At 38.4% G+C, this 23,265-nt stretch overlaps 2 protein-coding genes across 7 annotated transcripts in view; both read left to right on the top strand.

Moving 5' to 3' along the window:
• Positions 1–23,265, top strand: part of srpk1b (SRSF protein kinase 1b) — a 257,960-nt gene that overhangs the window by 161,711 nt on the left and 72,984 nt on the right. The window lies entirely within an intron of this gene.
• Positions 1–23,265, top strand: part of kif21b (kinesin family member 21B) — a 118,063-nt gene that overhangs the window by 85,663 nt on the left and 9,135 nt on the right. For 3 of the 6 annotated variants that reach the window (XM_049471779.1, XM_049471778.1, XM_049471782.1), the window contains exons 27-34: positions 169–207; positions 12,302–12,438; positions 15,329–15,509; positions 16,216–16,380; positions 17,310–17,427; positions 17,730–17,900; positions 19,986–20,185; positions 22,096–22,233. In XM_049471779.1, the coding sequence (XP_049327736.1) occupies positions 169–207; positions 12,302–12,438; positions 15,329–15,509; positions 16,216–16,380; positions 17,310–17,427; positions 17,730–17,900; positions 19,986–20,185; positions 22,096–22,195 (1,111 nt within the window). In that variant the 3' untranslated portion in view covers positions 22,196–22,233. The remainder of the gene's footprint in view (positions 1–168; positions 208–12,301; positions 12,439–15,328; positions 15,510–16,215; positions 16,381–17,309; positions 17,428–17,729; positions 17,901–19,985; positions 20,186–22,095; positions 22,234–23,265) is intronic. The other 3 variants (XM_049471783.1, XM_049471780.1, XM_049471781.1) reach the window with 2 other exon arrangements.

The raw sequence follows: 23,265 nt of genomic DNA, 5'->3' as shown, positions 1-23,265 counted from the left end.
CCTGTTAACCCCCTCTCCCCTCCTAATGCCTTCCTCCTCCCTGTACTCCCACTGTCTGCTACCTGCTTTCCTCTTCTGCCTCTACTCCTCCTCCTTCTCCTCCTCCTCCTCTCTCTAACAGACTCCTCCTCCCACCCCCCGTAACCCTGCTGCTGTTTTGCCCTTTAGGTCTGATGACAGCGACTCCTCTCTCTCGGAGGTGCTCAGGTAGAGATCTCTGTCTGTCATTCTGTTTCCTAGGCCTGTGTTTGTCGGGGGCGTGGCCGATGTTTGAGCATGCTCACTGGCCACGCCCCTTTCCATTTCTGTTCCAGTTCTGTGTTTGCTGTGAATCCCACAATGAACCCTGAATGAACCTTACGGCCTGATTAACAGAAAAGTCCTGTTTTGATCTGTTCAAGAAAAACTATTTAAATGTATTAAATTCCTTCACCAGAACAAAATCAATATTAGCAAAAAACAAAAATGCCTGTATATGTTTACCCTATTAATCTTAACAGCAGAATGTTAGGTCGAACACAAGGTTGTAAAGTTTGACGCTTAGCAATATAATACATAATGTAAAAAAAAAAAAATCCTTATTATTACATTACATTACATTATTTTTCTGCTTTTCTGCATCCTGATAGTTAATTTTGTTTAAAACGTTGACCCTTTGGCCTCATATAGAGACACCACCCATACCATCTACTAGTCACATGACATCATAACACTCAATAGATTGAAAAGATGGCGGGAATCCCAGTCAAAAATGTCTACAGCAAGTCCAGACAGAAACATTGGCCTCATCGAATTTTATGTTTGAAACTAGTTTATTTATTTACAGTAGAAAGCTAAAATTTCCTTTTTGGACTAATTGGTAATTGCTCTCCAATTGAGGACATTATTGTTTACAAAAATAACTTTCTGTCGGAAGTTCTAATTTTATGATTTTTTAGAAGTAATTAAAAATGCACAGCAAGCAAAAAAATCTGGGTCTCAGGAGGTTAATTTAGATTCCAGTTATCTGTCACAATGTGGTTCGTAGTCTTACCTCAGGTCCACACAAGAGCAATAATCAATTAGAATTAAATATAAACATTTTTGAATAGTCATATATTATTAAAACAAAACAACCAAAAGACAAAAAATCCTAAAAAAGAAAAATATATATTAAAAATCTACAGCAGATCAATAGGAAAAATAATAAACATCTTAATATTTTATATGTTTTTCCACTTCTTAGATTAAAACATGGCAGTCATACTCAAATTGTAATAAACCCAATTTTAAAAACACCCCTGATTTCATGAATGGACCAATAGTAAAGTTTACGTTTAGAGTGATTTGCATGGTAACTGTACTGTTGATGTCATACAACACAACAGCTCTGTTGTAGTTATAGGGATATTGATGGATAGATAATAAATAAATAAAAAACAGTAGTAATAACATGCAGTGTATTCTTTGCTTCAGCTTGTTTAAATGTTGAATATATTTATTTTAATTTATAAATTTAATGAATTAATTTATAAAGCGGATTTCACAAATGACGCTAGACAAGAAAGACATACCTGTCCAACACACATTTGAGTGAGAATTATTAGATACAGTGGTGTTACAGTGGTACATTTAGTAGATATTGTGATATTTTATCAGCATTGCTCTGCACTATATAGTAAACACAGGGAGTCTGCTATTAGATCTAGTTGATCTAGTTGAAAATTGAATCTTGGTAAAGGTAATTTTATTTTAATGTAGTTTATTGACTAGGTTTTGTTTTTCATTTATTCTCACATTCTACTGCCTCTGTTGCCTTTATAGCAGAAATTGCTCACTTTAACCTCAAATAATGAAGACACTGAGACATTCGGTGCTGGAATTTGCTGTTTCCCCTGGTAGGGGGGAGATTCCCAAAAAATTGGCACTGCTGAAGCCTGCAGGCTTCGCCACGTGTGCTGCTCAATTGGCTTTACTTTATCTAATAGAGCCTGTAGTGCCATTTCTCAGCACCTCTCATAGCCCCCATTATCTTGACGCCACAATTGCATTTTTCTTGCTTCTGTCGTGAAGCTCTCTTGTTATCCCATTACAAACTAATGGCACTGTGATTGAACACAGGGAGCCTGGAATAACAAGCTGCTCCCGCTCTAACTGCAACTACCCCCTCCAGGACTGCTTAAAACGAGGCTGTGGACAATCAAACGCTCAAACGTAGCTTGTAACCTGCTATTCTCAGCGTACAACAAAGGCCAGTAATGATTGATCTCATTAAGAAGCTCCATGTGAAATCCTGGCCTCCAGTCAGATAACTGCAGGCTAATCCTGGGTTGGTACAGCAGAAAGAAGGACTGGCACGTAACTCCAGATCCTCGCTGCTCTGCTTAATTTGGACAGGATTAGTTTTATTATAGGGAGGTGGAGTAAAGTCATTTTTAAAATTAAAAATCTTGGTGAAAATGACATTTTTGAAATAGTTTAGTATTATTGCTTTTTAACTTATTTAGATTTTTTTTTTAGTTCATTTATTTATTTGTATTTTTATTGTATTATGTAAAAGTTAGTTTTAGCTTAATTTTAACTAATGTTTGTTGTATTAATCTTATCTTATTTTGATCTTCATTTCTTATCAATTAAACCAAGTTCTATTATAATTCAAATTATTTTTTTATTATAATTCTATTTTTATATTTTATTTACTGTTATTTTAAAATAATTAAATTTATGGGTTGCCCTCAATGTACTTCCGAGTCAAAATAAAGGTGGACTGATTGATTGATTGATTGATTGATTGATTGATTGATTGATTGATAAATGAGGTTGGAGGAGCTACTCCATTTATAAAACCCAATCAAGTCGCATTATGAAAATACATTAGCTATAAGTAAAGCTTATATAAATCCTTCAGTTTCAGTATCAATCCAAAAGTGCTTTGTTAAACACTTTGGGCCCTGTCTTATATGGTGCAGAAGGTGCTTTGTGAGGCTAATTGCTATCTTACAACCCTGCTGTTCCTGTAAATGCACAGCATGAACGCTGCTGAGATGCACAGAAGTGCTGCATCGTTAAAATACCAATCCACCAGATTCAGAATCAGAGCACACCTGGCTCTTAAAGGGAATGGCAAGTGGCACGTTGATTGATTGATTGATATTTTACGTTGCACCCAAAACACACCCGTGATTAATGAAGATAATTAGTAAATGCCTTTTGTGTGTTTTGAGCCATGCAAGGCATACTTTTCCTGTTGTTACGATAGCAAAGGCACCCTAAATCAAGCTGCATGCTGTACGCAGTTGACGGCTCATTGATGGATCGCTAAAATAAGTCCAGTTCTCACTTGTCTTCTGTACCTTGTCTGTTTTTGACTCGTGCACAGACTGAGAAATCAGATTAAAAAATACTCTTGTAAATTAAAATTAAAAATACTCTTGTAAAGACTATGCATGCACTGAGAAATACCAATACTGAGCTAAAATCCTTTTTTTTATATCTAAATCTTAATCTAAGAAACTTGAGTATTCTGCTAAAATAACGGGATAACTTTAGTAATCCAATTAAGAACAGATTCTTAAGTGTTTGTTATTTAACCTACAATTATTTCTATGGCTTGTTTACTAATATGGGATCCTGTTGTCTCTAAAAATGACTGATATGGTGCATTAAAACTCTAATTTATTAGAAATTATTAATAAGTAGAAAATCTAGTAATAATTACATTAGTATTCACATTCAAAGGGCTCCTGCCTAAATCTCTAAATTGGTCCGTGGTTCGATAAGGTTCATTCACACCAAACCCCTCCCCCCTGGTTATCCACTGAATGTGTTGTGCTTCATCACATCTTCACCCCACTCATCTTCTCCAGAGATGAGTTGAGAACGTTCCAGTGTCCCTCGTTCCTGACCCCCCCGGACGGGGCTGGAACTACGAGCTCACTCTACATCGAGTTTAAGAAACGCTGCATGTACATTTGGTTTGAGAACCTCATTGATTTGATTTCATTTGGGCTTTTTTTTATATATGATTTTATGTGCTGTGATTTTAATGCATTGTGATTTTTGCTGCACTATTTATTTGTGTGGATCTGTTGAGTTTGGCTGGCGGTTTTAGGAGGACACTGCTTGCATGCAGAGTGTTTTTGGTTGTTGTGATTATTTTAACACTGTACCTGTGTGTATGTGTGTGTTTTTGTGAGGATCTTGGCAGCGACACTCACAGATTTCGCTCAGCATGGCACTACACCTGGGCTGGGGCTGATTGGGGGGGTGGGGTGTGATCGTATGAGTGATTTGGAGAGCAGCGATGGGCTGAGAGACACTGCATGAATTACTCTCAGCCTCGCTGTTATTACTCACCTGCAGAGTCAGAGCAGCTGATCTGCTGTTTCTGCCCCACGGCCGTGCTGTGGAGTTAATGCAGAACTCATAGCAGCTTTATGTTCTAGCAGGTTGCGTTAATTATCTTCTCTCTGCAGCTAGGATCATTTTCATTATTTTAATAAAGTATTATCAACCTGTTTTTGATACATTTTAAAGAATATTGGGTAATGCTTTATAATAACTTTCATTAATATACTTTTAACTAATGATAAGTAGATGTGAACAAAGCATTAGTTCATCAGAATTTGAATATCAACAAATGTAACACGTGGAAATTAGTTATCAGCATTGATATTCATATTTAGAAATGTTAACAAATCATTAGCTCATTAGAATTTCAACACTAACAAATCACTAGTAATAAATAATTTAAAACTGACAAATGTTTATTAATTCCATTTAATTAATGTTCCCAATGTGTTTGAGTATTTAAAAATGTTAGAATGTTTTTTGTTCCTTAAAATGTGAAAAAATAAGTTATTAATAATTTGTTAATGATATATTAATGCAAGTTATTATAAAGTGTTATCGAATATAGTGCAGAATTTGTTCCCAAACCTTATGTGTATGTGATGAGTATGTGCTAATTTTACAGAGTTAGGCCTTACCCATTCCTAAAACCCAATTTAAAACGTTTCACAATATATACATCAGTTTTATTTTAAGCTGCTTTAAAGGGTTTTTTGAACGATGCAACAAAGCAAATAACCACTTATGTATGTGATGATCTTTATTTAAGGTTTAAAGAAGTGTGTAAAAAAGATTCTTTACAAATTAAATGGATGTTCATACTCATTATCGGTACTTTACAGAAACAAAAATGATTCTTAACTTTTATTTAACCAGGCAAAAACCCTAAAGAACAACTTCTACTTTACGATGGCAGACAAAACACACAGAAACATACAGGCTGTACTAACATCAAATAAAAATAACTTCCTTTAACTCATTGATGCACAAAACTTGCCAGAATAAAAAAACAAAAAGAAAAATATTGATTATAGATGGCACTGTTCCTGAGATATTGACTCAAATGCAAAAGGCCAACTGAGTTAATTTTTTGTCTGAGTTGTGGGTAAATTATTTTAACTCCTTTTCAAGATGGCGGCACCTGGAGAACTACCTGAAGGTTTCTCTCAGTACCTTGTTTTAAATGTCAGGGCTCTCGAAATTCTACCATTGAAGTGTGGAGCTACATTTAGCTTGTTAATGGTATAAAAAAGGGATTTCTTTGCATGGGCAACAAAGGCTATGCCCCTATCACTAGCATTAAAAGCCTGTTGGGAGCATCAGCTAAAAGTACTGTATTTTAGAATGGTGAGGGTGATTGGAGGTGTGGGGTATTCAACAAAATGTAGTCCTCGTTATCATCTTTCTCTACACTCCAAGTCCATTTCACACCGGATTTCTCCTTTAAGTCAAAGAAGATTATGTTTAAAAAATGATTCTATATATAAACCACATTGAACAACAGCAGTTGTCCTCATCAGCACCTTTTTCTTTTTCCCACACCCCTCTGTGCCCCAAAAGTGTGAGATCGCTCCCCCACCAGCTTCCACATCCAACCTCTGCATAAAGAAAGCCACTCTGTCCCAGTTTCGCCTTTAATCAGCTGTCCCCCTGTCACCTCTCAGCTACAAAGCCCGAGTTATTAGGACCGGGGAGCTGTTCAGGCCGGACTCCTGCCCACCGGAGACCAATTTTCCCTTCCTCCTCCAAACTCTTGCTCCGTCTTCGTCTCACTCGGACGGCTTCCCGGAGAGAAAGAGCGTCCTGGAACGCTGCCAGTTCGAGGGGAGATCCTCATTATTCTGCAGAGGGGAGGGAAGGATTGTTTAGCTCTGCCAGTTTGCTGATGGATTTCAGGGAATAATGTAGGCTAATTGGCGGAGAAGACTATAGGAGGAAAGATGCGGGAGAGCTTTTGGACCAAGAAAGCGGCGACAATAAAGCTGCACCAGCAGAAGCGAGCCTTCTGAAGAAGGGTTCTCTGTAGGATTTTAATGTAGGAAGCACCTCATAAATTTGAAAAAACAGCTGATGTGGCTTCCACCGGTAGATTTGGCACTATCAAAATGGAATGGAGTTTTGCTAAAAGCTATAATTTCAACGCGCATTAGTTTAGCATGGATCATCAATTTTATAGTAGGTTGTGCGTGTTTAATAAGCATTTACAGAAGATGTTTAAGTGTAAAATAGCAATTGCATTATTATATGTGCAGCCACTCTTGGATTCATGGAATCAAAAATGTTTGATGAAACAATTCCCTAGGATCTTTAGGAACAGCCGTAGAAGAATGGTTTTCTGATTTTCTTCTCATTGATATTCATTCCCTTTACGGACAAAAATTAATATGTTCTTTTTAAGTATCATAACCATCACCACCCACATTCACTTTTGCGTCCTTTATGCTGCCATGGACTTTTATCCATTAAAGTCAACTATTACAGACACGTAAACTCAAAATGTTCCATCGAAGTTTTGTCGATGTTAGAGTTTCTTCTTTGTTGTTTCCATATGACCAAGGGACTATTGGCTACACTTGACCCACAATCTCCATTGGTACTACTTCATTCTATCTAGATCTATACGCTTCCAGGGAATGTGCACCAATTGGATGTATAGTTCTAGAAGACCTTTCATTGGTGTAGAGCATTTAGGACATGTAGAAGCTAAATTTGAATCCTTTCCACTTGCAAGTGTTTCAAGTCCTTGAAACGATCCATTAGAATGATCTTTAGGGAACCAAATGGTTTCATAACTGTTTTTGCAAAGTTTTATAGAGTTCAGTTTAGTTCTGGAAATCCTGCATTGCAATATGGATCCTGCTTTTTATTATATTATATAAGCAGTTTATTTTCCTGCTTGATCTGGCCTGATTTAGTTAAGCTATTAATTAATGGAGCAGATAAATCAACAAACTGCTAGATTCCTCAGTCATGTCACAGAGGAACACACAGTACTGACAACTGGGTACACAAAGAAAGCAAAACCACCTCTAAATAAAGACATTCTGTTCCAATTAGGCCTAGAACTATAAGTTAAAATCAAGAACCATCAACCATCATGTTCAACTTTTTCAGTGCATTTGGCTCTGCAGAATGTCTCCAGAAGAGTTGTCATTCCTAACCATGCTCACTGCACCAGAACCTTTGGGTATTTTTACCCATTTTCCCCTTCATGTGGTACAGTTTCCATTTTTTTGCCAGGAGGGGACACTGCTGAGTCACTTTCCCTTACAACAAGAGTTCCTCCTCCATAGTATAATGTATGTAGAAGAAGGAAACTACACAGATGTCTTGGTCCCTCTGGATAGAGAGCAGTACTCCCCAAGAGACCTTCTCGCCAGCAGTTTGCAGAGGCGAAAACCGCAAACCTCGCTGACGCCATACAAACAACAAATGTGTTGAACAGTCTGTCCACAATGGAGCTCCTCGTTTTGCCCGTGGCTTGAGTTCGTCAGTACCCTGCTCAGAAACTTGGACTGCCAGCTGTCATCGCCTATCATGTCCTCTCGGAGCTCTCTCTCGAACGCTTTTGAGACAGATGTGGAGATTTACTGTAGGTTGCAGCTCGGAAGCTCGCCAGTGCTATTCTGGGGCAAGACGATCGGAAGAGTGGCTGGCGGTGGCGTCTTCACTCCCTGTGCTGTGATGCGAGTGAGCATGACAGGTGTCATGTGACGTTCATGCTAATTCTGTCATCTCTGTGATATGGGGCAAGGCGGCGACATTGTAGGTCACATTCTGTAAAATGGAGGCAAGGAACCCTCACTGCCTCTTCTTAGGCTTCATCGCCTCGCATCATCTCCAGCTTGGTTGGGTGAACTTGTGGACTTGTAATGAAAGTTCCTAAAAGGTTCTTGACCTGGATGAATGGTTCTAAAAAGAAAGTACTTGAATTGAATAATTGTAGATATTTAAATCAGTTTAAATCAGATGTCTTCAAATCTGGACCTTCAATCTAGTTTCCAGTTCTTGATTTTGTTCTTGATTAAAGTTCACAGAACAGTTGTTCCTGTAATTATACAGGATATAATTTATTGGCCACATCTACCAAAGATTGCATAGTCCTAATCCAGAAACTTCATAGGTCATTTGGAGGTTTATCATGCCTTAGAACCTTAAAAGGAGGTCTTTTCCATTTGCAAATCTTCCAATTAAACTATCACTTTAAAGTTTTTAAGTAAACCCCTTTTATAATCTTACATTTTTAAAAGCATAAGATATGGTTCTTCAAATCCTTAAGCTCCAAAAGACCTTAAATCTAGTTTCCAAACATGGTTTCTCTCTCTGGAAGTTAAGAGAGAAGTTAACTGTTACATTTAAAAATATAGGACCTACATTCAGTTTAAAACTATGCAGCATTGCAGCATGCAGCCATGTGCTCTTCGCCATGTGAGGCTCAGCAGATTTGAAATGTCTTTTGGGACCTGGCAGGAAGACTCTGTGGTGTCTAATTGGAAGGGGATCTTGCTAAAGTTGAGCTTGTGACGAAGAGATAGTGGTTCCCCGCTCCAGCAAAGCTGCTTTTGAACATTTTATAGGGATCTAAATAAATAAATAAATAAATAAATAAATAACTCTTTAAAAGCTTCATATTGCTTCTTGTCCTCAGAGTCTTGTTACCTCCTTCCCCCCTCTATCACTAAAGGAGCACAAGAGCTTCTGAAGATTACCTACAATCACATTTTACCCACATTTTATGCTCATACACACACTTTGAGTATCTCCACTGCCCAGGCGCATGGCTCTGAACTCGCTGGGCTGTAACACATGCGCATATAAACATTTATTTCATAATCCCTTTAACTAATATTCTCCGCCAAGAGATTCTTTCGTAGATTCTCCATGTCATCTGCTTGCATTAGCTTAATTTCGAATCGGGAGGCGCTGCCAAGATTCTCAACATCACCATCAGTCGTGATCTCTGGCAACGGCTCAGAGATGATCCACTTCATATCTCAGTCGTAACTGGGTATACAGAGCTGTTGGCTACTGGCCCAGATTTTGCTGATGCCGATGCTTACTGACTGTAAGAGTCGTCCTCCTTCTCTGCACACAGCCTGCAAAACTTTATCCTAAAAGGTTCAGCTTTTGATTTTGAGCTTGAACTCCTACTCAACCATGGGATGGTAACATCATAGGTCAAATTCTGTGAAATTGATGCAAGATACCCCCACTGCCTCTAATCAGAATGCTTCGCCTTGCATCATGTCCAGCTTGCATGGGCGCCTGAAATTTCCTGACTTGTTCTTGAATATATGCTTCTAAAAAGGTATACATTTAATTAATCTAGAGCCCAACAGGATCCATCAAATGGAGGATTCTTTGAGGAATCAAAAGTGAACCCTTTTAGAAACTTAAGATTTAAAAGGATAGGACTGAGGTCTTCAAATCAGCACTTTGAATCCAGTTTTGAATGCTTGATTTTGTTCCTGTCGGGAGTTTAGGCAACAGTTGTGAATGTAAGTATAATTGATTGGACAAAGTTCAGGACTGGAAACTTGCGTAGATATGTGGAGGTTCTTCAAACCTTAAAAAGAAGTTCCATTCCGCTTGCCCATTTGCAAGTCTTCCACTGAAATAATCCCTTGAAACCTCAGCATACTCCTTCCGGAGATGGCATTCATTTGGCTTCAGTGAACAATGTGACATAATTGTGGAGAAAGCGAACAGCTGCAGACGTCTCGCAGGGCCTTTGTTCGTTGTGTCATGCACATGGAAGCTGGGTGAACTTTAAGGCCAAAGGCACTAGACGACAACACATGTTTTTGTTTGAGAGTGTAGGCGACAGGCAATTAAAACTTTGAAAAGTATGGAGGATTTTAGCTTGATGCAACGCTCCAAAAGTACTTTTCATAAGTATTACATAAATATGTGGAGGACGTAAAACCAAATGTGAAGTCTTTAGCAACTTTAGTTTTAAAATATAGAACTAAGATCTTCAAATCTGGACCTTGCACCTGTTTCCAGTCCTGGACTTTAAATCCTTGGGAGGTGTTCCCTGAACTTCTGGCAAGAACAAAATCAAGCATTGGACTCTGCATTCAGGGTCCAGATTTTAAGGGTTCACACTTTTGGTTCTCTCAGGAAAACTTTTAAGAGATTGATTATTTGGAAGACTTGCAAATGGAAAGGAACTTCTTTTTGAAGATTAAAAAACAAGTATCTGTTCTATAACGTTCAAAAAGAATAGAATCCAGAATCTACATTACGATCTACATTCAGTTATTTCTTAGTAGAGTCTTCAGATCAGAGGTCTTCAAATCTGGACCTCGAATCTTGTTTTAAACTCAGGATTTTGACTTTAAAAGATGTCCTCCTTCTCTGCGCAGAGCCAGCAAGACTGCCTACTTTATCATAGAGTTTCAGCTTTTGATTTTTCAAGCTTGAATTCCCACTCGACTCTTGGTTTCTACGCTAACGATACTCTGCGCCTGTTCCACTGATCTGCTTCACGCTGTTTGGAGAAAGAGCTCAGCGGGCCTTAATTAGCACCTGCCCCAGAAACGAAGCCTCTTCCATTGTTTTGGTCGACTTTTATCTGCCGCTCAGATTGATGGAGGTATCCTGTGCAACCTGCTCAGCCCACGGACTACAGGCTGCAGCGAGTGGGCCTGGTGTGAAGACACAATTCCGCTGCGGTGGTTTGATGAAGCTGATTAAGGAGCACAGTGTTGATAATGAACTGTGGAGACGAGGTGGACGGATCTTGGAGGTGGCAGCGTGGAGGCACCTGGGCTTGCTCGGAAATGTGGTTTGAGAAAGACATTGATGGTCAGCAGTGGGCAGCTAATGGTGACCATTGTCATGTTGACATGACAGCACACTGGAACAGATAAGATAACCAGGGGAGGAAGGTGCAGAGGACATCTTTCTTGGGCAATGTGAAAATTTTATTTTCACAAACACCTTTTTAAAGCTATTTTACACTTGATAAAAAAACTGATTTTACATAAACACGTTTAAAGGCTTATTCCAACATGAGTCCATTGTTATAAAGGCTCATTTTTAATTTTTGATTTTGTGCCCTCATAGCAGGTGCTAGGAAAATTGACTTTTCTCAGAATAAGTTTTAGTGGCTTATTTATATGCTGTGAAGCCTTTTGAAACTTTCCATGAAGTAGTATCCAGGTTTGTTGCGGTATTAAGGCGCTAACAGTTTAATAACAAAGTGATTAGCTTAACCTTAATGTTCATGTTTGTCATGGCTAGACATTTTACTAAAATAGATGCTAGAATAACTAATTGTTAAAGGTTAATCTTTAAAAAAAAAAAACATATTTGTATGCACAATAAAATTAACTAAATTAAAATGAATCCTTCAATTATCACTTTTTTTTTTTTTTTCAACTTTTTGACCTAACGCACATACCAGTCATATTGAAACATCTTTTTCATTGCATCAGTTTTGGAAACAGTTTAACTAAAAAGATTTTTCTTGTCTATTTTACGTGATTGGTTGGTTGGATTGAGCTTGACGGGACCTGTTCCTTGCTACTTCAAAGGGTCTACTGATGCCGCATCCCTTTAAATCATTTATAGACAGAAGTATGACATTGTTTGACTGGGTGGTGAGTCAAACTTGGAAAAATACACAAATAATAACAAACAGTACACAAAAAATAAGGCTTTTTCTTTAAAAATATGTATCTTTTTAAGTCAGGAATGTTTCTTGAATCCTGAAAATAACAAAAACACATTTATTTGGGGATATTTTAGATGTGAGTGTTACTCTGAACAGCATACACGTGAAAAAAAAAAGTAAAACAATCATGTTTAAAATAACACTTGAATTAACATAGTACATATTTATATAGAACCCAAGTCCTGTATATTATGAGATACGTCTATAAAAAAATCACACTCTCATTCACAAACTAAGCGGATTTCCCCCTGTCATTGCACATATGTAAATATGTGTGTGTGTCTCATGCAGGGGGGTGATCAGCCCTATCTCTGGTCTAAAGGGGGGCAGGACAGCTCCTCTGCAGTGTGTAGCCATGGCTGAGGGACACTCCAAACCTGTGCTGTGCCTGGACGCCACTGACGAGCTTCTATTTACTGGATCCAAAGGTACATACACACACACACACACACACACACACATTGATTCTGCTTTCCTCATGGGAACCTTTCACTAACACATATTGTAGCTCATTTTTACTATGCCTACACTTGCCTAGGTCTGTCACAATAACTAAGTTATATATTTTTGGATGGTGTATCATCCGAGAAGAAATTGTGATAAAAGCAATATTATTATAATTTTAAGGCTAGATTATGCCAGTTATACAATGATAATAGAATAGCATAATACTGTGTCTACACCCATTTAAAGAGCAATACATTTTTAACTCTTAAAAATGTTTAGCTATGTGAATTGGTAAAAAATAATAATTTCAAACACGAGGAATAATGGTAACTGTAGCTAATTTATACTACACCTACACCAAGGCCTGTCACAATAACTGATATATTTTTGTAGAATATATACTGTCCCAGAAATACATAAAAAAATATTACATTGTCATTATAAGGCCATATATACTAGTGATATGAGAAAATATAATGCAATAAAATGCATTTACACCCCTTTACAGAGTGAAATTTAATGAAATACAAATGTTCAGATATTCAGGTACTGGAATTGGAATATAATTTAAAAAAATCTAATATTAAACACATCGGCTCATACACATTAATGGCATCTTCTAAGGTTATCAACCAACTTTACTATTTTGCTTTTTTAAAAATACGTAAAAACCTAGTGAGGACCACAAAAATGTCCCCACAAAGCCTAACATCTCAGATATAGCTTTATTCGAAACGAAAGCCCTTATTTTTCTACCACAGACTTAAAATCCTTAATTTAAAATACTTTTAATTATTATTTTAGCAATAAAAACTCACAATGTATGCACAATAAAACGATAAATGACTAACTTAAATTGAATCCTAAAATTATAACAGTTTTTTAAACTTTCTGACCTAGCACACATTATAAATCTATATAAATTTGACACTATATAAATGTAAAGACAGAAGACGTTTATATGTGTGTGTATACTGTGCACTGTACGATAAGTCAATAACGTATTCATTGCAACACAAATACCTTCATCTGACTCTAAACCTAATCCTCTTACCTCAGTAATTCATACTCATTTTAAAAGCATTCCTCAATTCAACAATCACTTTACTCTTTTAGTTTTTCAAATTAATTAAGTACTTTTGTTAAAAAAATATTAGAAAACTAATGAGGACCACAAAAATGTCCTCACAAGGCCAAAAATCTCTTATATAGCTTTCTTTCTGAGGACCTCTTCTCCTTTGCAAGAATACACACACACACACACACACGCACAAAAACTCTCAATCACCCACACTCATAGCTAATGAGTCATTTCTTGCTATTCAACCATTACTTACAGCCCATTCGTATTATACCTGAGTGCTTTAGCCTGACCTCAGAAGGAGTTCATACACACGCAGCTACATAATATATGAGTCAATTTGGTCTGCATTTTCAGTGCGCTCTCAGGTCACACGCGGCACAGACAAACGAAAACTGAACAACCTGACTTTTAGACCGTTAACTTTGCTTTTCATCCAGAACGAGAGAAATTAAATCAAAACCATTACGGAATATTATACAGCAGAACCAAAGCCATCATTGTATATTATATAGCCAGATCAAAGCCATCATTGTATATCAAAGCCATTATCGTACATTTCAGTAGCAGCCAGCGTTTAATTCCAGGTCATGTCAAGTCTGTCACCTGCTGCACAATGGATGCTCCAGTAAGCGGGAGTACCGTGAGCAACTTGTATTCTGTCCTTCACTCTGCTCTTACTGTGTTCTACTGCTGCTGTTAATGGGATCCAGCAGCATTAGTGGAGCCCATACCCTTAATAAGGTTTGATGGCAAGTTGCAGGTTGTTGGGTCATAAATGATGTGGGTTGGGCAGCTGTGGAGGTCATCATTACCACCGCTCAGCCAGGACTGGTCATCCTGGTGTGATTACTCAAGAGTGATAACTCACCATGAAGAGAGGGAGGGGATTACGCAGGATTGTGCAGGAAGCTCAAGGTGGTGCTTTACATCCTGTATGGCATGTACCGTATTTTTTGTACTATAAGGCGCACTAAAAATACTTTATTTTTTCCAAAAAATCATCAGTGTGCCTTATAATCCGGTGCACCTTATGTATGAATTCTACCAGGATTCAGGTTGTAAGGAGCAGTAAAGCTACTCTACTGAAGTGCAGCATTATACAGGAGTTTCAGTGAAGTTTCTCCAGCACTAAGACTGGAGCAGTGTTAGTATTAGTCGCTAACCGAGCTAAGCGCTAGCTCTTTCGCTGTACAGAGGTGAGGATTGTAGTCTGTGTATTTTTTGTTTTAAAACAAGGTATGTGGGATGAACTGCTAGCTAATATCGCCCTGGCTTACCGGAGCACTCACGGTTCCTCAGTGTAATATTAGCCTCTAATCGCACCCATGCTAATGTTGCTGCATCCATCTTTAGTGGAAATCTGGAAATCGAAGCTTACTGTAAATAAATGAATGGCTTTACTCACCCAAATAAATAGTTTTTAGGAGAGAAAAAAGCTCGTTTGACTTTAAAATAAGTTTTTTTCTTTTCAGAATTACTGTTTTGTTTACTTAGCTTAGCTAAATGGTGAGACCTGCTAAATTAGCAGGAAAACATGGCGACACCCCTGTTCCTTACTATTATTGCATAGTGCGTCTTATAATCCCGTGCACCTTATAGACTGTAATATGGTACAGGATTGTAAAATTTTCTGAAATATTTAACATAGAACAATATTTAACGGTGGTGTAGCATACAGTGTTGCGTTAACTGTCATGCCAAAAGTCATGGGACACTAGTATGTAAATTGTTTGTTCCCCCTCCAGTTGTCTTTAACTGGTTTAAACTGATTGTTCGTATGTACACAGATCGCACCTGTAAGATGTGGAATTTGGTGACGGGACAGGAAATCGTCACACTGCGAGGTCATCCCAATAACGTGGTGTCCGTCAAATACTGCGTCAACTCTGGCCTGGTCTTCACCGTCTCCACCTCCTATATCAAAGTGTGGGACATCCGCGACTCGGCCAAGTGTGTCCGCACCTTCACGTAAGTGTTTCTTCACAGCCTGAAAGTCAAGATATATTGTTTTTATATATTATGCGACACTACAATGTGATCTGTGAACCACACAGATAATATAATCAAATCAAACCACAGTTATTAGAAAGTGACTCAATGTAAAATATATTTACCTTTTGAGCTTCTCTCACGGGTACAAGTGGCTAAAATTAGTTTTCTATTTTTTTGTGTTTGGTAGATGGACTATTTTTAATAGAGTGGAGAGGATGCCTGGTGCAATAATTATTTATCATCTTTTACCATGTATTTTATCAGAAACTTTGATTTCATCCAGTTTCAGCTGTTTTGTTCGATGATCTGCTTTGTCAGAAACAAGGATAAGTGCTTGAGTAGATAGCAGCATCTGTCATTTAGGTAGATCAAATAATTAATAAAAGCAGCTCCATACACACAGAGCTAAATTGTTACAGACACGAAGTAAAGAGTTTAATCATCATAATGTGCAACACAGTTTTACTGCTGCTGTAGTCTTTTACAGTGTTCATTCAAGCAGACCTTGCTTGAGAAAGTGGCACCTGGGCGCCTAGGCTTCTGTGCTTCCTCTATTGCCACCAAAACCCAATAAAATGGATAATATAAGATTTAATGAGATACATTTCTGATCTCAAGAATTGGTTACCATTTTCCATCTAACATCTGGTAACTCTTTCTTTTTTCTCTCTGTTGACTCCAGATCCTCGGGTCAAGTGGTGTCGGGAGACGCCTGTGCGGGTACCACCACTCGCACCATCACCACAACCCAGGGCGAATACCAGATTAACCAGATTGCCCTGAACCCGTCCGGCTCGGTACTCTACGCTGCAGCAGGAAACACAGTCAGGACTTGGGACCTGAACAGGTAAAGGGGTTCACTGCTCGACCTCTAGACTTCTAAAAATACTCTATGTATGTCCAAACGTTTTTAGACTGTCTGTTAACCCTTTTGTTTGTTATTTGGACAAGGTGACCTTAGATTCATGTATGCTTGCTCCATAGGGTGCCATATTCTTTAATATTGCATCCAGAATTATGAAAATAATTATGAAAAATATGCCTGTATCCATATAACCACATATAAGAATTAACTTCAGAAAAACCCAACGCTTCAAGCTATGCCTGATCACGACTGTGTGGGTGTTTCACGCCACATTGATTTGGAGTAAAGTAAACAGCCCAAGACCCAAACAGACACTTCAGTCCATATTTAAACCCAACATGTTTTATTGCTGTTTCTGGCAGAAGCTGAAAATCGTGAGGTTTTTGTAATTTGTCAGATATAAACAGAGCTAAAATTACTTTTTATTTGCCAGGAGTGACAACTGTTACTGGCTAAAAATGACTTCTTCTTTGAAGAGTATTATTGGGTCTTGTTGCTGCAGAGAATCCATGAAAATGTCCATGATGCACAGTAGAATTGTGCACCATTTTTTAGACTCAGCAAAACTTTTATTGAGAGTTCTTTGGACTTGCCTGTCTTTTCAGCAGATGGGTTTTCTTGGGCTTTCAGATCTAATCTTGACCTCCACATTTCCCCTGAACTGCCATTTCTTAAGAACAGTCCACAATATAGAAACCACAAGATGAAAACACTTGGCTATATTTGTATAGAATTGTTTTGTAACTTCCTGAACTTAAAACAACATTTACAACCAATGTAATATTGCCCATCAAGGTATTAAGGTAAAATATTAAATTAATTGTGAAATCGTAAAGCATGAGGGTGTAAAGCACAGTAACTAGGCATGTTTTTTTGAGATCTACGGCTAACTGAGTCTCTGTTAAATGCAGGATGCAGGCCACTGGCAAGCTGACAGGCCACATTGGCTCAGTAATGTGTCTGACAGTGGGCTACTCTGGTGGGGGCAAAGACCAGGTCATCACTGGTTCTAAAGACCACTATGTAAAGGTATGTTCTTTTCTTATGCTTTTTTTTGGATTCAGATTAAGTGTATTTTCTGTTGTTTTTTTTTTTCGTTTCTTTTCACACATCTCTCATTGCACACAGGAAAGGGAACTAAACACTGCACACAGAAACCATTTTCACACGTCCAGCCGTTACTGCACTTAAATTAAATAACTTTACAATATACACCTGTTGTTGTTGACAGTTTGGCACAGTAGAACTGATGTAGCTTTGACTGTGATTGTGAAGCTGATCGTGGAGAAAACAGCGTACGTGAACTCACTCCCTTTTTTATGTTTGTGCAGATCTTTGATGTGGCGGAGGGAGTGCAGGGGAACATTGGCCCCGCCCACAACTTTGAACCTCCTCACTACGACGGTATTGAGTGTCTGGCTGTTCACGGCGATGTGCTTTTCAGCGGGTCCCGGGACAATGGAATTAAGAAGTGGGATCTGGAGCAGCAGGAACTGATCCAGGTATGACACAGAGTGTTTTACTAGTGTAAATTTGTAGCATTTTTTTTTTGTATTCATAAATACTTTATTTATGGGTTTCTTTGGTCGCTTGTGCCACACTATCTTGCAAGTGATTCTCAAAGCCCTCTGTTTTAGGTGTGCATCTGAGAAATCTCAGTTTGAAGGTTCATGTAGCACTAACACTTCCCTGGCAGCATAACATTGGTCGGGCCAAGGGGTGAAATGAGATTGGGCATTTATATATATAATTTTTCCAGTGTTAAAACTATATACGCTTTCATAAAATCATCCTAGTGATGTGAATAAATCAAAAAAGATTTCCACAAGTAAAAAGAAAAATCGGTGCATTTTGTTTTAAAGCAAAATAACAGGTTTGTAAATGGGCTTGTATTGTAACATCTGAGCATTTTCCAAGTCATATGTTCATATGACAACCCAAAGTATTTAGAAAAAACATTCTTCAGGTACTGTGGTGTTATAGATCCTCAGATAACTTGCCCAACTGTTGGCCCCATATATGATTGTCAGTGATGGATCTCATTAGGGTCCAGCGTGATGGGACCAGGAGGGGTAAAACATGGGCCCCATTCTATCTATTCTCACTGCACATGGGGCCTAGACAGAAATAATATGAGATTTAAGGTGGGCTGTAAAGATGTGCTATATGTATTTTAATAGGCATGACCGAACATTCAAACTAAAAACAGCCTGAAGTAAATCCAGACAAAAGTGTGGGCGGTCTTCTCTGCGTGTAAAAGAAGAATGAAGAATGACTTCACTATTTAAAGATAGGCACAGGAGAAGTATGGCAGCTTGCTGATGATGACTGTCTGTGCCTTACAGCTTCTTGATTGACAGGCACTAAATTGAATTCTCCGTCCAATAAAGCCTTAGCATACTTTTTTTTGTAGCGTCTTAGAAACCAATTATGCTGTATAGGTAATATTCGGCTCTATTGTTGCACAGTTGTCAATAAGACTAGAGGTGGGACGGCTTCATTTATCACCTGTAGTGACAGTGGTGGAGGAGGTGGTCTGACAGCTGGGAGCGTCGCTGCTAATGACGGGGCTTTGAATGGTTCCTTAGGCTTCAAACCAATCACCCACTTACAGTATTAGGCGGTTAGATGTACCTTGCTTTTCTGGAGCCTGAAAAGGGCAGAAATAATTGCTGATTATTACACGGCAGAGTGACGAGAGCAGTGTCGAAAATCAGCCACCCACCTGCCAAGAGAAATCTGAACTGTCTCATTCAGCAGAGCTTCAGCGCAACATTAGCTGCTCATGCTGGAGAGATGAGAACAATAGAGGAACATATGTCAGTGGTAGGAGGTTTATCATGTCATTTGCATTTATTTCTTTATTAAGCAAATGATGTGCTTTTTTAATGCGTTTTCAGCATAAACTGTGACAGTGAGGGGAAGGAATAAACAGTGGCTGTCGGTGTTTTTGTTGTTTTTTTTTTTGTTTGTTTTTAGTAAACTAAATTTTCATACACTCCTGGTACTGAAGAGAAATGAACAGGTATACAAAACTACAGAGCAACAAACAAAATGTGGCAGGGTGGGCAGTGTGCCAATTCCTGCTGGAAAATGAAATCCACATCTCCATAAAAGTTGTCAGCAGAGGGAAGTATGAAGTGCTGTAAGATTTTCTGGGAAAACAAAACTGCACTGACTTTGGACTTGATAGAACACAGTGGATCAACACCAGCAGATGACACGACTCTCCAAACCATCACTGATTTTAGCAACTTCACACTAGACCTCAAGCAGTTTGGACTGTGTGTCTCTCCACTCTTCCTCCAGACTCTGCTTTCTTCATTTCCAAATGAAATGCAAAATTTACTGATGTTACTGAGTCTTGTTGCAGGACTGAAATATAGGAATGGACGTAAATAGAGCACAGCTTAACAGTTGAACAGACAAAACAGAGAACATGACAAGTCTTGGGTTCATACTGTCTGCAGTGAAATACAGTAAATTTCAATTTAAAAAGTTTTTTTTTTTTTTTTGTATTTACCAAAATGTGTGTGTTGTATATTCTCGTTAAAACCAACATGTCTTTTATTCTGTCTCTCCAACAGCAAATCCCAAATGCCCACAAGGACTGGGTGTGCGCGCTGGCGTACGTGCCCGGGCGGCCCATGCTGCTGAGTGCCTGTCGGGGGGGCATGCTGAAAGTGTGGAACGTGGACAACTTCACCCCAATCGGAGAGATCAAGGGACACGACAGTCCCATCAACGCCATCTGCACCAACTCCAAACAGATCTTCACTGCCTCCAGGTACATCCACTTACACAATTTCATATAATTCACTCCTGAAAAAAGCAGAACACTTAGGACAGGGCAAAACAAATGGTTGGGGTTAAGTGTTGAACTGTATGGTTGAGGGGAGGTAGCTGTAATTGTGCAGCTAGCTCGAGTGGTGGACACGACTGTTTACATCCATCGTTAAAAAAAGAAAAAAGAATTGTTGCACCCAGAAAGAAGTGTCGAATTGCTGAGCTAGTTACAATGAACAAATCAGATTCCAAATAAAAATAGTATATTGTCATTTAGAGCATTTAGTTGCAGAAAATGAGAAAAAAAAGATGCAGAGCTTTCAGATCTCAAATAATGCAAAGAAAACAAATTCATATTCATAAAGTTTTAAGAGTTCCGAAATCAATATTTGGTGGAAGAACCCTGGTTTTCAATCACAGTTTTCAAGCGTGTTCTTGGCATGTTCTCCTCCACCAGTCTTACATACTGCTTTTGGATAAATTTATGCCCCTCCTGGTACAAAATTTCAAGCAGTTCTGCTTGGTTTGATGGCTTGTGATCATCCATCTTCCTCTAGATTTTATTCAATTTGGTAAAATCAAAGCAACACACTGTCATATTTATTTATTGAGCTACACATACAGAAGTATTGTGTAACGCATGTGTAGCTTAACACGCTTTATGACTCACAATGCATGGAGTTGTAGAGGTTCCTAATGGCATCCTGCAGTAATCGATAAGTTTCGATAAGCTTCACACAGCTAAAATGGCTCCCCACACCATGACAGTCTGGCACGACTCCCCACCAAGTTTCATTCCTGTCACCTGATTCCTTCTGGGTGCAACTATCTATTTTTAACGATGAGTGTAAGAACTAAATCAGAGTGAAACCAGGATGTTCTCGTTCGGTATGAACATGCACTTTGGATGGGTTATCCAGGTCTGTAATCACTGGGGTTTGACGTGATCTTCTGCTCCAGACAGTAGACTACTTAAAGATGGGCTGCTTCATTTTACAGAGCTGCTGCATAATTTGTGGGTCGTTGTCTTTCAGTGCAGAGGTTCAGCAGGAAGAGCTGAGGTCTCTCTGATCATTACACAACCAGATTCGTCTTTACCGTCCTAATGCATCTGCACTAATACAGCTCTCCTGCCTCTTTAACACTCGTCTTTCTCTTTCCTTTTTTATCTCTCTTTCCCTTTTGTCTTCCTCCCCATTGCACTCGCTTGCATATGTTGGTCTTTATTTTTTATTCTGTCTCATTCTTTTTCTTTCCTTCTTTTCTCATAATACTTTACCATCATACTTTCTTTTTTCATTATTATTATGTTGAATCTTTATCTTTTCCTCATTTTCCTTTTCTGTCTGCTTTGTTACTATTTTTTCTTTGTTCTGTTGTTCTACCTCGTCTGCCTTTTATTTCTTTGTTTATTTTTTTTAAACTTATTTTGGTTCTGCATGTTTTCCTCTCTCTCTCCTTTTCATTGTATCTATACATTTTTGTCTTTCTTTTCTTTTGTTTTTTTGTTTTTACAATTTTTTTGTTTCTCTCTTATTTTGAATTTGTGTTTTTTCTCCTTTTACCCATCTATCTCTTTTTATATCTTTTCTTATTAATCTCTTTAACTTATTTTATCTCTTTATCTTTATCTTCCATTCCTGTCTTTCTCCTGTTTTTCTTTGTCTTCTTTTTTTTTACGTATTTTGGCTCTTTGTGTTTTTTCTCTCTCTCTCTCCTTTTCTTTTTTATATCTACATTTTTATTTTTCTGTCTTTCTTTCATTTTGTTCCTTTTGATTTTTCTTACTTTTTTATTTTGTTTTATTTTGTTTTTTTTCCTACACCTTTTTTTTTTTTTTTTTTTTCTCCCATCTCTCCTCTATCCCTCTGTCTGCTGTGTGTGTGTGTATACGTGTGTGTGTGTGTGTAGTGACTGTAGGGTGAAGTTGTGGAGTTATGTGCCGGGGTTAACGCCCTGTCTGCCCCGCCGGGTGCTGGCCATCAAGGGCCGAGCCACCAGCCTCCCCTGAGAGCCTGCACTAACACCTCCTGCCTCTGCTGCCCTCTGGTACTGCCTTCCTCTTCCTTTACCTCTCCTTCCTTTATCTCTGTCCTTCTTCCCCTCTTCTTCCTGTCTACTCTAAAGCAATGACTCCACTGAGTTACAGTGGGATTAGTTTTACACGGTTCTGTCATTTCTCTTATATGTATGGATTGAATCATCCATTTCACAAAAATCATCTGTATAATCTGTATTACCTGTATCATCTGTATCTGTATCATCTGTTTAATGATTCTGAGCAGAAATCCTGGTACTTTTGTCCATATAGGATATGTTGTATCTCTTTCTTTTCATTTTAAACTTTCTCCTCTGTGACTTGTTCCCTTGTTTCTCTTCCTTTAAGAACTTGCCTTTATCATTTCTTTCTACTTTTGTACCAGGAAGAGCCCAATTAGTCTCTTTCATCAGCTCTAAGCCCAGTTTACCATCTGAAGCCTGATCTGATGTGTTCTACAGAATTCTCTTTAAACTTAGAAACTTAGTGCAGTTTTAATTGGGTCTAACCTGGGGATAGATATCCTCTGGTCCTGTGTGTGCAGTTAGGAGGTCTGGCTCTCACAGCTGGAGTACTATAATGTATTAAAGCGTTGTAGAGCAGTATTTATTTTTATTAATAAATTTAGCTACCGTACTGCGAGGGCTAGCAGCACAGTCCAATCCTGAAACTGTTCTTCCATCCCCATCGCCTGCATTAGAGAATAAAAGAAAATAGCCAGAAAAACGAGTGAATCAAGAAAGGACCATAGATCAACGTCAACCCTGTTAGCCAGTCAGAGCAAAAATCCTGTTGTTCGTCCACACCCACTACTCCGCCTACATTAATGGAAAAAGAAGAAAATCATGAAAGAAAATCATGAATGACCTTTAAAAGAAAATTTTGGTGTGAAATGGACTTCGGGTTGTTGTGAAAAGATTACTGATAACATGTACGAACTTTTGTTACCCAATACAGAGCTTTAAGGCAATGCTCCCAACAGGCCAGAAACCAGTTACCACTGCAACCCTACTCGGGACCTACTAGTTCTCTGACCAGGAAAA

The sequence above is a fragment of the Astyanax mexicanus genome, chromosome 24 (assembly GCF_023375975.1).
Source record: "Astyanax mexicanus isolate ESR-SI-001 chromosome 24, AstMex3_surface, whole genome shotgun sequence".
NCBI classification, from domain to species: domain Eukaryota; kingdom Metazoa; phylum Chordata; class Actinopteri; order Characiformes; family Acestrorhamphidae; genus Astyanax; species Astyanax mexicanus.
Note: the sequence above shows the minus strand (reverse complement) of the source record. Positions and strands in the feature narration are given on the sequence as shown.